We start from the raw sequence: 16,840 nt of genomic DNA on the forward strand, positions 1-16,840 counted from the left end.
GTAACCGATATATAAACAGATCAGGAGGTAGCGCACCGTGTACCGGGCGCGCTTCTGAGACGAATGTGGTAGCAGCTAGCCTAGCGATGGGACCCGTCCGCTTGGCGGCGGCTCAAGACCTGGCGGGAGTGCGGTGAATACTATATAGTGATACCCGCGCAACCGCCAGTCCGTTGAGGAACAAACACAGGTTTTAGTGGGTGCAAGCCCCACATAACCTCTCCGTTTCCCTTGACGGAAGGGTATGCGTTAGGCATTTTCTGTGTGTAAAAAAAAAAAGTGGTGGAGTCATCGGTGCAGTGACAACAGTCTAGCTACCATAGTTAGTTCAAATCACTTTATATAAATAACCATGAAAACGATGGCACGGAACCCCTCGAGCGCGAGGCCGCTTCGCACTCACCGCGGACCCATTTTTAATAGCCTCTGTTAAATTGGTGATAAGTAATGGATTTTCTCATCGTTGTTCTCATACTTAATTAACCTGCCACATACCTACGTAAGTAATTATTGCAAGTAGTTAGCTACTTATCGAGTTAATCAATTGTTGTCTTGTTTATTGTTTCCAGCGTTTGACGCAAACAGAGAGTATTTTTGTGCTCATAAAAATAAGTTAGTTAGTTAGTATGTAAAACATTTCGGAATTCAAATGAGATAAGAAGTCGCTAACTAGTCGGTTTAAAATACAATGTTTATCCACAAATTAATCTATATTTAGACTGGTATGCAATAAAGAACCACCTACCTATTGTATAAGCTATTATAAAAACGAATTGTACCGTCTATCGTGAATAAAATAAATTTGGCACCTCTTATCATCATCATGATCAACCTATGGCTGGCCCACTACTGAGCACGGATCACTTCTCAGAGTGAGAAGGCAACTGTACGATGGTGCGAAGCCCTTCGTGTGCAGTCGAGTTCGATTCGCAATCGACCGGTTTTTTTTGGGAAGGTCGAGGAAAATAGTTCGATTAAATAAAACACAAGGTGCAAAAACCAAAACGTGATATAATTTAATAACATTAAACAAAATAAGGTACAGCCGAGTTGGCAGCGGCTAAAACCGCGACGCGACGCCTCCGCCGCGACTGTCGGCGTGCGACAGCAGCGCGTCGCCGCGCTGCAGCACGAAGTTGAGCGCGGGCGCGCCGGGCGGCGCGGGCGGCGCGGGCTCGGGCAGCAGGCGCGCGGGCGGCCGCAGCAGCAGGCGCGCGCGCTCCGCCGCCGCCACCGCGCCGCCCGGCGTCGCCAGCAGCATGGCGGCCGCGCCCTGCGCCAGCGCCGCGCCCGCCTCCGCGCCCACCACGTAGCGCGCGCCTGTCCCGGCAGAGCGCGCATCAACACCGACGACCGACCGGCTACACAGCGCGGAAACTGACTCGCTAATCGCCGCGGGGAAGCTCGGCGGCGGGGTTTGCACGCAATGTAGCGCCGCGGGCCTCAATTATAATAAGTAAACCTATATTCTAAGTTCTGATATTTCAAAAAAATCTATCCACTTTGATAAAAGCATTAGGTATCAGTGTGATACAACCTATGTACAACCTATGTACAACCTATGTACAACCTATGTACAACCTATTTACAACCTATGTACAACCTATTTACAACCTATGTACAACCTATGTACAACCTATTTACAACCTATTTACAACCTATGTACAACCTATGTACAACCTATGTACAACCTATGTACAACCTATGTACAACCTATGTACAACCTATGTACAACCTATTTACAACCTATGTACAACCTATGTACAACCTATGTACAACCTATTTACAACCTATGTACAACCTATGTACAACCTATGTACAACCTATGTACAACCTATGTACAACCTATGTACAACCTATGTACCTACTTCATTTTTTTTCTCTGTGGATTGACACACTATGTGTATCGTAAAGTATATTGACGCAGTTTACGATCTATAATATTAGCTTGTTAGAGAATTGCGACGCTAATTCTGTTATTATAATTTCGTCAAATGTCAATGTCGTGTTTCAACTTTTCCTATTCAATGATTTCATTATTTATTGCCATCGTGACATTGACACACCTGAAACTTGCAAAAAATATTTAAATAAGTTTATTGATTGTTGTAATATTATGATGTCACCATCCACCTTACCAGAACTTCACTAGGTGCGTATTTCTCTACTCTACCACGCTCTACTGACAATTTTCAAAAAGTCGTATTTTACACTACAAATAATAATAATTGTGACAAAATATTTATTATTATTATAAGAGGAATCTGTACAAGCTGTATTTGTGTCGTGATTTATGAGAAAACGTGGTGACGTAGTCTTAGTACAGTTAGTATTTTGTGGATGTGTTTTCTTGACGGTACCTACTATAACTGAATCACAATTAAATTAAATTAAAATTTTTATCTGTCTATCTGTTTGAATGGTCTAATCTTCGGAACGGCTGAACCGATTTTGACGGGACTTTCACTGTAAAGTAGAGAATTAGCCAGGGAGTAACATAGGCTAACCGGGAGAACTTTTTTAACCGACTTTAAAAAATGGAGGAGTTGTGTTTTTCTACCAATAAGTATACACCGATATCTCCGAGATTTCTGAACCGATTCGCGTATTTTTTTTTAAATCGGTAAAGGAACTTTGCGACATTGTTCCATAAAAAAATTGGATTCCAATTCTTCAATTTTGATGCTTCAGGGGACCTGACCACCAAAGCTGATGGGATTTAGAAACTGTCCGTTATAAATTGATTTTGAATTGAAAATTACTATCTATATCAATACCAAGTAAAGACTTTGTCGTTGACCCCGAGGTCCCAACTCTCCGCCCTGATGCTGTAAGGAATTATATTCCTAAGTCCTGGTGATCCCACGGGATTTTTAAAGGATCGTTTGAATGTTTTAACGTGGTACAGAAACACGTTACATCCCGGCGACGGGATATTACGGATAGGCTACTTTTGTCGCCCGGTAGCGACAGGTAGATAGCGATACCCACCGCACACGTGCTGGTCCGCGATGATGGCGGGCGCGAGGTCGAGCGGCGCGGCGGGCGCGTCGCGCGCCCACGCGCCCGCGCTCGCCGACGCCGCGCCCGCACCCGCTTCCGAGCCGAACGGTGTCGACAACCCTCTGTGGAAACAAAGGCATCGTTAGCTTTTTATAAACAACACCCTTATCCGTACCAAAAGATTTTAACTGCAACGAACACTCAAAGTACCTAGGTTCTTTTTCTAAAAATGATCTGAGCCAAAAGATGTATGATTTTTAATTACAATATTATCATATTGTTATATACTTACCTCAGAGCCCCGGGCTTCACGCAGTTTATTCTGTCCTACCCCTACACTACAGTGATTTCAGATTAAGTACTTTCTATTTTTCCATGCGTGGTATCATCCTGTTGAACCACTGCTAGGTAGGTATTTGTAATTAATTTAAGTCGAAAATGGGGATACGCCTGTTGACAGGAAGTCTTACTGTAGGATTTTACATGTCATCAAAGTTGATAGAATCTCATAACCAACATAGGCACAGACGACGTTCAATCAACTCTGTCCAAAATGACTTGCAAATGAGAAGGTCATGAGGATTTAATTTACGGAAAAAAAGAAGAAGATTGATGTTATAACCAGATTTGTAATATGTGCAGTAGTTATTACGTTGAACAACCTCGTGGATCTAATGACCAGTTCATCGGGCTGTTTCGAGTGTTTTATTTTGTACCGAGTAAAGGAATAGAGTGCATTTGGGCTTGTGCACAGCATAATAGAGCGTAATTAGTGATGTCGCATGAGATTCAGGAATCATTATGTCAATGAGCATACGTGACGAGCGCCACGTAGGTGTCTCGCGGGTCCACCACAGCCACGCCCGAAGCCACGCCGCCCGGCCACTGCGCCGCGCGCGCCACCGACTGCTGCTGCAGGCTCGATACCACGCTATATACAAACGAAAAATGATTCATTATCTTGAAGGCATAATATTTTCGCAGCAAAAATAAGTAACCGAAGGGAACAAAGTTGCACAAAACTGTGTGATCCCGGGGAATCTGGTAACAAAATAATATAAGTACACTTGGACATCGTTTGGAATAGTGTAATCGTTTGCCGGACGCGCAGCTCCACTTTAACTACGATCAAATACTTATTAGGTAGGTACATGGATAGCTAGTCCATAGCGCAGCTTCGAGTCGGAGTTGTTTTACTTGAACGGCATAATTTATGTACCTCTGCAGCACGCTGTCGACAGTGCTGGTGCTGTTGTCGACGCTCGCAGCGTCCAGCGCGCTCTGCAGCGCCAGCACGGCCAGCGCGCCGCCCGCGCCCGCGCCCCACACGCGCCACGCGCCCGCGCGCGCCGCCGGCACGCCCTCCGCCCACCGCACCGCGGCCGGGCAATGCCAACTTAAGCAGAGCTCTGCAACCATATACAAATAATAACAATCTATAGGTAATAGATAAACTAATTTTATAGTTCGGTTGCGAATCAATAGATGAACAGATCAACTTACTGCTCAAACTCTTGCATAATATACATAAGTAGTGTTCAAAACTTACAGAATGTCACGAGAGGCTATATAATAGGTATGTATGCTTATGTACCAGACCAGTTAAACTATTATAATTACCTAGTAAGTATATAGTATAAGCTGGGGTTTTATTCTAAGAGTATAAGATAAATGGACAAGGCTATCGTAACCTATCGCTACCCATGGCCGCGTCCTCATGACCCCTTACAGCGATTCCAAACCAACTATGTATTAACTAGCAAGATATTGACAACCTTCTAAAGTTCTGACAAACATCTCTAACTTCTACACTGTTATGCTGAAGCACAGTTATTATGCAAATGATCTGTCCTACCCACCACTCACGACGACCTTCTACAACTATCTCTTTCAAAGACCATCACGTAATGAATCTCCGACTAGTCATTTCCTCTCCCGATTCTCCTCTACACTTCTCCCTAAAGCAGAAGTGCGGGGTTTAAAAGCAAATTGGCGTTAACGCCATTTTAAAACCCGTACTCAATTGTTATTGGTCAATTCAATCATGTCAAGTTAACAATTTCGCTCTTGCGAAACTTGACATGGTTTATAACTTAACATGGTTGTTAACGTGACATGGTTTAGGTTGGTATTCTTATACCAACATAAAAATAGTACCTATTGCCATGCTTGTCAAATGCCACTCTGCATTAGTGATTCCACTCAATCTTCATTCAATGCCATTCACACCGATGCTGTGATCAATCATGGCTAGATGGATAGTCAGTCATTACAAACATGATTTAAATTATAAAAATCTCAAAAGTAAAAGACATGCGTATAAACTACAGCACCCCTCTTGTAGAACTGCTCATTTTTCTAAAAGTTTTTTCTCCACTGGGCCACTTTTTAACCGACTTCCAAAAAAGGAGGAGGTTCTCAATTCGTCGGGATCTTCTTTTTTTTTTTTTATTTTTTTTTTTTATGTATGTTCCCCGATTACTCAAAGACCCCTGGACCGATTTGGAAATATTTTTTTTTGTTTGAAAGGGTATACTGTGCAGGTGGTCCCATATAAATTTGGTGAAGATCTGATGAATATCTTCGGAGATGGAGAACAGAACTCCTCAATGGATAAGAGCAAATTGCTCGCGATCAGTGTAATAGCTTAGTAAACAGTAGGGTTTTAACTGGGCATAGCATATTATAGTACAGTGGGGCCACTAAAAATTGTGAAATAAAAAATTTTCAAAAGAAAAATAAAACCGACTTCAAAAACCAAAAACACTAAAAATGTACCTAGGTATGAAGTCGGGCGAGCTTCACTCTTGGATTTCTAATTTTGTTTTAATATGCTCGCTCGACTTCATACCTAGGTACATTACATGTGTAGCTAAACAAAAATTATTTTCTACTTTTTAGTGTTTTTGGTTTTTGAAGTCGGTTTTATTTTTCTTTTGAAAATATTTTGTATAATCACTTGCCCAGCTATATAATTGAGACCCGTGAACTTCCTTTATTTAATAGAAAATTGAAAAAACTATTATTAGAAAAGACATATTACTCAATTAATGATTACCTCTCAGAAAAGTTATAACTGTATTTTCATTTTGGACATTTTGATTTAAATGTTTTTGTGTGACCAATCTTAGTTTATTGTAACATATTGCATGCTTATAAGCAGAATTTGGCTGTACCTTTTTGTCTTTGTAACATCTCCAATATTTACCCAAATTCGTAATAAAGAAATTTGATTTGATTTGATGATTTGTTCAAAACTCTGAATTATAACGGGAGAAATAACAGTAAGTAATTTAATCAAATCACGCTACTACTATGTATTATGTACTAGATAAGTACGTTAGGCCTACCTACGGAGACCCTACGGACTGAGTACTTACTAAGAAAGGTTTTTGAGAAATTCCAACAGGATCAATAAAATTTGAATTTATGTGACGCTTCGAGCGAGAAAAAGTGAGTGTCACACATAGACAGAGATATGATATATGTAGATATATGATGTAGAAATTGACTGACTGAAATATCAACTTATAGGAAACATTTAGGCAGATAGCTCCTAAAAAACTGATGCTAACCTCCTCCTAGGTGGGTATTTTGGATTATAAATAAAATACCAAAATGTGCCTACTTATTGCCTTGTGTAAGATGACCTTTGCGTAATATTTAACAGAATTATTTAGCTTACGATAAGTAGACGTACTTGCTTAATAAATTTATTTAATTGATATCTCGTGAAAGCATGATACTTGAAACGTCCCTTCTTGACCTTGCGATAACAACCAACACAAGCAGCTGAGGTTATCAACTTAATCATAGTTGACTTTAGAATAATAACATCATATTTTCTGCTATTATTGAGCATTAATTATGATTTATTACGTAAATACTAATCCCACACTTATGCAGTAATTGATGTTAAAATTATCTAGAAGCAATGAAACTAAATAAAGATAGTCTGAGAGACGGTGTTACAAAGTATGAAACCTTGTGTACCAACGAATATGACGAGCAACCATAGATAATAATATATTTTGCTGTGTTGGTTACTGGATATCAAAATCATCAGCATCCTTAGCACGAACGGTGTGATATCTCACTAAGTACTAACAGTCGTAACTTTTGTGATTGCCTAAATCTATGGTAAAGTCCATTCATTGACTTAGTGTTGCTACCTACCTTGTGTTTATTATTTATGTTCGTATTTTATTACAATAACCATAAGAACAATATAGTATTCTATTTTATTCTTAGACTAGAAAACATTTACATATTTAACATACATAGTAAAAATTAATAAAATAAAAGCAAAATAATAAGTGCATCTGTGGGTATAGCGACACTATGTTAGCGAACAGGCTTTACTTTTGCTCCAACTCTGCATTTTAGTCGATAGTGGGAAAGTGTCAACCGATCAGAAAACTGCTGTTACTTGCCGCCTTTTCGCAGCAGAATCTGTTTTCCAAACCAGTGGTTATAGATTGTCACAACAGCTCACAGGCTAGCCTACATCCGATACAGATAATAATTATAGTCAGAGGTGTGAACCGTGCCACTGCAACTGCACTGGAGATGTCAAACTGCTCTAGCTTCGAGCCTTGAGTTAGGACATGAAAGAATTTAATAAGTGAGAAACGTGTAGCTTTTTGCGCATATCAGCCAATCACGCCGAAGCAACGTTGACCCATGTCGGTAACGGGACGAGTGATCGTGTTTGAGGTCCGATTTTTTTCTTTTCGTTTCCATTAAACCATCGCGCGTCGGTCCCGGTTATTGTGATCAGATAATAATAGTGAAACCGAGATCTCATTCTCTTAGTCGAATTTTACCTAGAAAATTTGTACCATTGTAATGAATGGAATTCAGAAGGAACCAAATAGCAAGCGCCACCAAGAGCATGATGCTCCGAGGGCGAACAAGCGCCCGCCACGTGACTTTGTCATTCCATAGAGCGCCATAATTAAGAGCTGTTATGACCCTCAGCAATAGGAATGCGATACATCGGAGTGATGCGAAGTAGTACCACTGCTAGTGTTGTGCCGCAGCGCATCGAGGTAGTCGGCCAGGCCGGGGTCGCTGCGCGTGGGCGTCGCGTAGCCGGCCAGCCCCGCCGCCGCCGCCGCCGCCGCCAGCGTCGCCGACACCGGGTAGCCCGCCCTAGAAGACAAGGTTTGGTTATGAATCTGCTGAAAGAAAGAAGAAAGAGAAGGCTGACACACAGAAATGTAGAAGCCTGTAAATAAAAGATTAAAAAAAAGATTATAATAGGTATGATACGAGCCATCCGATGAGATGCGGGCGAAGTATAAATGAAAAAATATGAGTAGATATAATAGCAAATAGCAGTTTCAAATCATCAAACTAAATAACCTAGAACTAATTAGAGTTTTTGATCGTTTAGGATTTTCTTTTTTGGATTCTTCTTAAACGCAGGAACTGAACTTAAATTTCTCAGAGGAGAAGGAATATTATTCAGATATTGAAATTTCCACAAAAAGCTGTTGATTTATGACATGGTCAGGTCAGCTTGTTTCGTGGTCCTCGAGGGGAACGGACGATGTCAACGAAAAGGAAATGTCCCAGACCTTGCGAGGTCTATGGCTGGCTGCAGCAGCTCGGCCCAGGGCCGCGTGCCGTAGCGCTGGTGCAGAGCCGCCAGCGCCACGAGCAGGCGCGGCGGCCGCTCCCGGCTGGCGTTGGCGGCCTCCACGCCGGCGCCCCACTCCAGCACGGTGGGCAGCTGGCTGCGCGATAACCTGTATTCCCAGTATATCAGAGATCCACTCCTGTAACCGAAACACCAGATATTAAGTATTTTGAAGTGAAATTGCGATAGTAAAAATAGTACCCGAATTTGTAGTGGTTTAGTAGACAGTGGTTTCTAATTGGCGCCGACAGCTGGTTACCCGAAGATTATTATAAATATTTGCGTACACGTCGCGTCGCCAAATAAGACAGGAATCTGACTTTGCGTGATAATGCGTAAAAGTTGAAAAAGTATTTACCACAGTTGCTCTACGTGTCACTGTCAACTGTCATGTCTCTATATATCTAAAGCATTCCTTATTCCTTACTCTGTGGTTCTACTGTAATTTTGACACAGTGCAGTGTAATAAAGTTGCAATAAAGCATTGCAGCTAAACACATTTTTATCTTGTCGTAGGATCGCACAGCAGTATGATGGACGCGCGCCGCTTCCGGCGCCGCGCTCCGCTGACGCCGCGCTGCGGGACGCAGCCGATGGAATTGCTCAATGGATCGTGAGCGTCGTGATTTATAGCCATCGGCTCTTGCACTATACACTGGCTGGACTATAGCCTATAATGCATCGCTCGTAAGCTGTTTTATGACGACTTTCATCGTAATACTAGTATGTACATAATTAATATCGTATATTAGATTATAGGATGCCTGCGACTTCGTCCGCCTAGATTTAGGTTTTAAAGATCCTGTGGGAACTGTTTGATTTTTCGAGATAAAATGCCTATGTCAATTACAGGAGCGCAAGCTACCCCGGTACCAAATTTCATACAAATCGGTTAAACGGATGGGTTTTTAGGAATCCCGTGGGAACTCTTGCTTTCCGGGATAAAAAGTAGCCTGTGTCCGTCCCCGGGATATATGCTAATCCTGTAAGTACCTTTCGTCAGAATCGCCGTGAAAAGGTAGCAGACAGACAGACACACTTTCGCATTTACAATATTAGTATGGATAGTAAGGATTTTATTTTCAGTTTAAAATATAAATAAAAAAGAAAAGCTGTTAATAAAATATAATACTTCATATAATTAATTTAAAATATACTTAATATTTGTCTTATAAAAAAGAAAGAAAGAAAAACTTGATTTTGAAAGCCTTCTGTATTACGCTATCTGTTAGCGATTCTCAACATTATGTATTTGACGGAGCTGTGAGTGTGAACCAACGACACGCCGGGCTCAGCCACGACGTCGTCTCTGTGGCTACATAGTTGCAGCCGTCACTCACAGATGGCACTTATGGCTATACAAGTACTCCAGGAGTATATTTTACGTTACACATTGCAGAGCTATTTCCTATATTTATGGCTATTTATGATTACGCACAAATTTCTACACTTTTTTTTAAATTTGAATCAGATCTGCTGGCAAGTCAAGATGTAGCCTGAGATGGTCGCGAAGTCGTCTCTAGCTTCCGCCGAGAAAACTAGAGTTACCATAAACGTCAAATAAAATTATAATAAAAAGACGAGTATACATACGCGTCGAGCGAGGTGCGGTGCGGCGTGAGCACGGCGAGGCAGAGCGCGGTCGCCACGCTGGCGTCCGCCGCGCGGCCGCCGCGCCGCAGCGCCGCCGCGCCCGCGCCCGCGCACGCCGCCGCCGACGACGACACCGAGCCGTGCGGCACCACCTGCGGCCACAGTCGACATTACACCGGCACAGCCGTCGCCGCAGAGCCGCGCCGCCCGCGCGGGTACCCACCTCGTAGTCCCCCGCGTAGATCTGCGTGAGCAGCGCCACGGTGACGGCCAGCGTGAGCGCGGCGAACGCGGCGAGGATGAGCCGCGGCCCGCCGCCGCACAGCCGCGCGCCGCCGCCCGCCGCGCCCGCCTTCAGCGGCACGTCCTCGCGCAGCTCCACCACACCTGCGACACGACACACACCTCTGAAATTACAGGATCAGGTGCATTGGGCGACTACGCCACGCGACCCTGATCGCTGCAACCAGTTAGTACAGTTTCGCCTATGAGTCCTCGCTCAACAGCCAACGGCACCCAGACCCCAGAGCGGCTATGCTTAGCAAGGTCATCATAGAGGTGACTGCAGTACTCCATGCATGACTTGAGATACGAGTACAAAGTAACCAGTTGGTACTTGGTACTGCTTGACCTTGTTGAGAATGCCAAATTTTTTAGCGGCAGTCTTAGCTTAGCTTCGTTCAATCTTCCAAAGTTGATGCCGAGATAGCCGAGAGTGCAGGAACGCCTGCGTTTTGGTAGCGTTGAACTCTACCAAATTGACATCACCTAATCTAATATGTGTTTCATTCAGGATAGAGTTTAGCCGCAGTAGAATCGCCTCACACAGCAGTCCATGCTGGCTCTGTGCTGTCATCTGCGCACCCGAGGAGTGCGGGTCGTTGTTATGCTAACTATGGCGGACCGAACCCTCCCCATGCTGAGGGGAGACGAGTAGTGCGCCGGGACGATTGGTTGATAATAATGAGAACGAGGCATCACCCGGCAAACATTTCAGTGAGCTGAGAGGCGATCAGATTCAGCTTGTCAGGAGTTGTGGAAGCAAGAGATCTGTCAGATTACACAACGGCGGTATAATGATCGACAGAAGTTCGATTCAGCCGATTTAGCTTTGCCTATCACTTGGCCGTGAAGCTTGTTCTCAGTGCACTTAGTGCAGTTAAATTGAGCTATTATGTAACTTGGCAGCAACATTGAACTCCTTCAACTGAAGGAAAGCGAGGATCTTGTACCGAAGTTCTACTTCCAATTATATCAGCTATTATGAGCAGTATTAAAAAGGCGTATTGAAAAGTAATAAGTAGGCGCAAGAGCGTGGCGTGGTGTGCGGGTGCCTACAAGAGACCTGTACCAGCTGTGAAACGTCTGTCGGTTGATTATATCGATGGTTGATCACGATAATGACGATGACGGCCCTCGGTCACAGTGAGTGTAAAGAGAGGGTTCGCATTGCACCTTCAGGCCCAAAATGTTCAATCATCGCAGCTAACCCACCGATCGCAATGGGAACCAACTGTAAGGTAAGGATATAATATTGTATTTATTCTTAGATAATATATAATAGTATACTCGTATTACTGCTAAGTGAGTACCCAATTTGAAGCATGTACGTCTATCAGCTAAATGGTATTTACTTAATTACCAAGTTAAGTAAGTTCCATAAGTTTTGTTGAAGCTCCTTATACGGGAACGAAGAACGTATTCCAATTTCCAAGAAAGCTAAGCGTATTTTCAAAAAGTTTAATTAGATATTCAAAGAGAAACGAATAAGTACCTTTATTTCCCTTCCAAACATTTCGAGTGCGTGTTTAAAGTAAACTTTGTTAATGAAAGTAGGTACCGCTACTTACAAAGAATTTAATGTTTACCATGGAAGTTTCATTTCAAAAACACTAAACTCATTATTTCGCATTATTTTCTTTAAATTATCTTGAATGATATATACACAAATATTACTTTAGCCTAATACCTAAGTAAGTACGTCGGGAAATGAAGCCAAAGAAATGAAGAGATTCCAAGGTATAAGATATTAAACTTAGAAATTATTACGCGGAAGTTCCTTCGATGCGACTTAACATACGCGCTTGCAATTTTGTTACATACCTAGATATCATATTAACGTATTTTGCGTGTAGGTTTATGGATTAATTTATTACTAGGTTCATCATAATATAAGTAAAATTTCCTTGCCTACCTTGAAAGACCAAATCTGATCGTTGCCCAAATCTTTAGATTCTTGGCCAAATTATGAAAAAGAAAATAGGTCAAAACGCTTTTCACTTATCAAGCCTGAATTAAATAGGTGTGTGGATGAGTTTAGATTATGTTTTTTACGTGTGTTCCTGTACTGTGCTACCCTAGAAGATTCAGATTCTCCGTCCCTTCATTCAGCTTAACTTGCTCACCCGTCGATACACTACGGATAATAAGGACGAAATAAGGCAAAGCTCGATGGTCTGGAGTTGGCTGGGCAATTTCAAGCGTGGTACTTGATTTTATACAACTAAAGACATTATAAAATTATTGATATTATAACGGATTGTGACGTAGTTCCTTAGTAAAAAGTTATGTGGAGTCAACCGGCTGAACTTATGGTTGTCCACATGCATGTGAGTTGTAGTTAGATTGTTAGATGTCTTTTATGATTTGGAAAGAGCAACTGTTGAGTTTGTTGCCGTTCTCAGCGGTGTAGAGTCGCAGGCGTAGGAGATACGTTGTCCTACATGAAACAGATTTTGAGTTTTGATGGAACGGATTGTTCGGACGTCCGGCGAGCGATGCGACGCGCGACGCGCAGACATCGCGCCTCGCGCCTTCGTCGCGGAAATGAAACATTTTTGTGGCGATACAGTAACAGCAGCGGACAAATCGGATCGCTGATATCGATCTGTAAAACGGACAATATTTCTTAGCAAAGTATTTTCTTGTCTGTGTTGCTTTCCGACAGATCCAAAAGTAGGTAACATTGTTTCGTCAATATGAGGCCCGGCTTTGCGCTTCTCGTCTCAATATTCGGATATTTTTGGCCCAAAGTACATTAATTAAGGCTGGAACGTTTACTATGTCGCTTTTTGTGATGCCTTTTGGCATCTTCCTAATCATCATCAGCTGTAGTCTGAGGCTAAGCAGTTTATGTTTAATTCCTAATTTATTTTCTATTTTATGGTGTAATTTCTAATTACCTTGTGACCCATTGAGACGATTTTATGAGCTCGTAATCTATCTAAGTTCAAGGATAAGGCGAGAACCGTAATAGCTTAGTATCTAGGGGTCCAACAACTCGTTTACTATATTATATTATTCTGTGACGATAGTCCGTAAAAATAGTTCTTTATTCTTTAACTAGCTGATCCCCGCAACTTCGCCCGCGTGGATTGGTCAGATCCCACTGCAGCATCAGGATTGAGGAGTTGGACTCCAAATTTTTTATGAAACAATGTCGCAAAGTTCCTCTATCGATTAAAAAAGAAATGACGCAAATCGGTTCAGAAATCTCGGAGATTTCGGTGTACATAGGTAGAAAAACACAACTCCCTTTTTGAAACTCGGTTAAAAAGTAGCCTATGTTACTCCCTGGTCAATTCTCTACTTGTCTGTGAAAATCCCGTCAAAATCGGTTCAGCCGTTCCCAAGATTAGCCTTTTCAAACAGACAGACAGACAGACAGACAGACAGACAGACAGACAGACAGACAGACAGACAGACAGACAGACAAAAATTTTAAAAACGTGTGATTCAGTTATATAGTATCGTTCAAATAACCATATGACCTTAATATGCGGTAGTTATTTCGAAATTACAGACAGACACTCCAATTTTATTTATTAGTATAGATTTGCGTAGGATACTGTTTTTTAGGGCCTGTTATTACATCACACGCTCACCCGGCGCGGGCGGCCGGCACTCACCCGCACCAATAGAGAACTGCATTGAAATATTAGGAAGTGTCCCCCTCACCTGGTGGAGATTGTAGGTCGGGACTGCTCGACATGTCGAAGCTTCGGGAAAGCCTTCTCTTCTTACATTAACCTGCAACATAGTTTATTTACAAATATTATCTCCTTCATCCAGTCCATTCGACTAGTAGCCTGCCACGAGCGCCGCTGGGACCTGCGGATAATCTACTCTCTAACGCAATAATTGATGCTCGTATGGCAAATAATATTTGGATGATGTTTTGCTCTATCAATCATTCGTCACTCTGGGTTTGGTTAAAGTGATTCATGCAGAATCTATTGTAGGTGATGTGGGCTCCTTGACACTCCGCTCTACAGGTTTCACTTTTCATTAGACACCGTTCATGCGTTCCCTATAACCACGCCATAACTCAAGTCATTGTCTAGAAGTACCTATGCAAAGAAAACTATTCTTAATAGGTACATGATAATCGAATCGTCTTGAGTTGATTATAGCACTAATACAGGACGTTTTACTAAATAAGTAACTTTGATTCTAGCGCTGTCCGGTTTGTTCGAAATTCATTTCCGCAGTTCACTAAACCGTACCTCGCCAACGCCTGTGCAGTGTGCACAGCGCACAGCGGAGCCGCAAGCCGCACAATCCTCAGCACTTTATCGACACTTCACCATTTCGCTGATAATGAAGCGAACAAACAAACAGTTGAACAAAATTCTCACTCAAAGACATGTCCGCCGCTGGAGCGCGGGCTTCTAACTGTTTACTGCGATGTGCTGCAGTGTGTGTGTATGTGTGTGTGTGTGAGCACGGCGCGGTGGGCAGGTATTCAGCAGCGCTGGTGTGCGCAGGAGTGGATGACGTCAGGCGGTGTTGCAGACGACGCGCCGCTGCGGTCTGTAGCAAAGAGAATATAATCACTACGTTCGGATGATTAGGTATCTCTTGTATCCTATCTCTTGGATCTGCATAATCATTAGAATAGAATAGAATAGATTTTTATTCAAATAAACTTTTACAAGTGCTTTTGAACCGTCAAAATAATGAACCGCTGGTTCGGAATGCCGTTCCTGCCGAGAAGAACCAGCAAGAAACTCGGCGGTTGCTCTTTTCAATTGTTCAATTTACAATAATATCTTACAAGACCAAGTTTAGCTTTTGCCTTTAGCTTCGCCCGTGTGAATTTTACGTCATGCTGTGTGTTTACTTTACATTCTACTCAATTAGCTTTAGACAAACACAAGCTTATATTGCTATTTTATGTCAAACTTGATCCGTACAAGTTTAACTAAACTAATTCGTACCTACCTAAGCTATAATATCACAATGTAAAACAACCTACCGAACCGGCTCTATGGTAAATCTGATGAGGCAATAATACTGTGTGTACCAATATAGTGTAGTAATATACTTAATTAGGTACCAACACTATGAATTTCTGTTAATTAATTAATAATTACTTCTTAACACAATTAGCACTTAAGAATTCCTACATGGACAGTAGTTTGTAGAAAGTATCACGTCTGAAGACGCCTGAGGTGGCGAGGCGTAGTAAGACACATGAAGACAGCGCCGTCTCTGTCCATTGCTGTAAGTGAGAGAGAGAGACGCAGTACGGTGAACGACCAGGAGATGCGCGCGCGCTGATTCACCGCACAGCGTCAAGTTCAATGACGACTGTCGTACTAGCTGGGGCCAGCTAAGCAGCGAGTGGTGATAGCCTAGTGGTTAAGTCGTCGGCCTCCTGCTCGGGAGTCGGGCGTATGATCCGGCAAGCACCTCTAATTTTTTGGAGGTAGGAACCTAGATGTGCATTTTAAATAAAGATATCGGGCAACATCGTGAGGATGCGTGTCTGAGAATTCTCCATAATATTCTTAAAGTCCACCAATCTTTACTGGACTGTACCAGAAGGAGGATAATTTTTGTGTTACTTACCCGGGAGCCTCGGTAGCGTTTAGCCTCGGCTTCCCTGCCCTCCGCCCTCGCTCTCGACCTCCGGCCGGCTTGCGAGATGATACTATTTACTCGAAGTGCAGTGCTTATTGGCTATGTAACTTTTATTGACGAGCTTTGTGTCGCTAGGTCACTGTAAGTTTGGCTAAACTGACGCATTCCGTCGTGTCATTCGTCCGTCCGTTTAGTCCACCACGCTAGCCGAGTGCAGATTGGCATACTCTACACACCTTTGAAACATTATGGAGAACCCTCTGGTCGGTTTTCGTTTCGGTGTTTTCCTTTACCGTTAAAGCAAGTGATATTTAATTGCGAGATCAACACCCACCTTTGGAATAGGAAGCGAATGTCTTAACCATAAGGCTATCACGGCTTCTACTTACCATGTTGTAGGTGTCTGGAAATCGGCTCTGGACTTGCGCACTTTGCAAACTTGTCACTTTAGGGAGAGCCGAGCCGCACAGAAACGAACGCAATGTCGTTTCAGCTAAACATGAGTACGACAACAATGTAGCCGGTGAAACAACGAGCATTGCCTCTGATCCGTACTTATTACTGGTGAGGCTTCTGAGCTTTACTATCTGCTTTCCTGAGAGTGATGTTAGGTGTATTTCCGCTTCTATCCCTCGGATCAGACGTGACAGCGTGGGCGCCACGCGCTCACGTGCCACTAATGAGCCTAACGAGATTACCATAGTAGGTACTCCGCCAGGGAAGCCTTGCAGACCA

General features: G+C 42.8%; 1 protein-coding gene across 1 annotated transcript; it reads right to left on the minus strand.

Moving 5' to 3' along the window:
- Window positions 1–1,002: 1,002 nt before the first annotated feature.
- On the minus strand, window positions 1,003–16,676 carry LOC123867094 (glutathione hydrolase 6-like). The gene is made up of 11 exons (XM_045908974.1): window positions 16,495–16,676; window positions 14,746–15,052; window positions 14,198–14,269; window positions 10,464–10,627; window positions 10,241–10,392; window positions 8,586–8,786; window positions 8,024–8,157; window positions 4,223–4,412; window positions 3,821–3,934; window positions 2,992–3,125; window positions 1,003–1,320 (listed from the first exon to the last, which is right to left on the minus strand). Exons 3-11 carry the CDS (start codon window positions 14,229–14,231, stop codon window positions 1,061–1,063), a joined length of 1,383 nt encoding a protein of 460 aa, XP_045764930.1. The 5' UTR covers window positions 14,232–14,269; window positions 14,746–15,052; window positions 16,495–16,676; the 3' UTR covers window positions 1,003–1,060.
- Between the last annotated feature and the right edge of the window lie 164 nt (window positions 16,677–16,840).

Source organism: Maniola jurtina, chromosome 1, assembly GCF_905333055.1.
Source record: "Maniola jurtina chromosome 1, ilManJurt1.1, whole genome shotgun sequence".
Lineage (NCBI taxonomy): Eukaryota > Metazoa > Arthropoda > Insecta > Lepidoptera > Nymphalidae > Maniola > Maniola jurtina.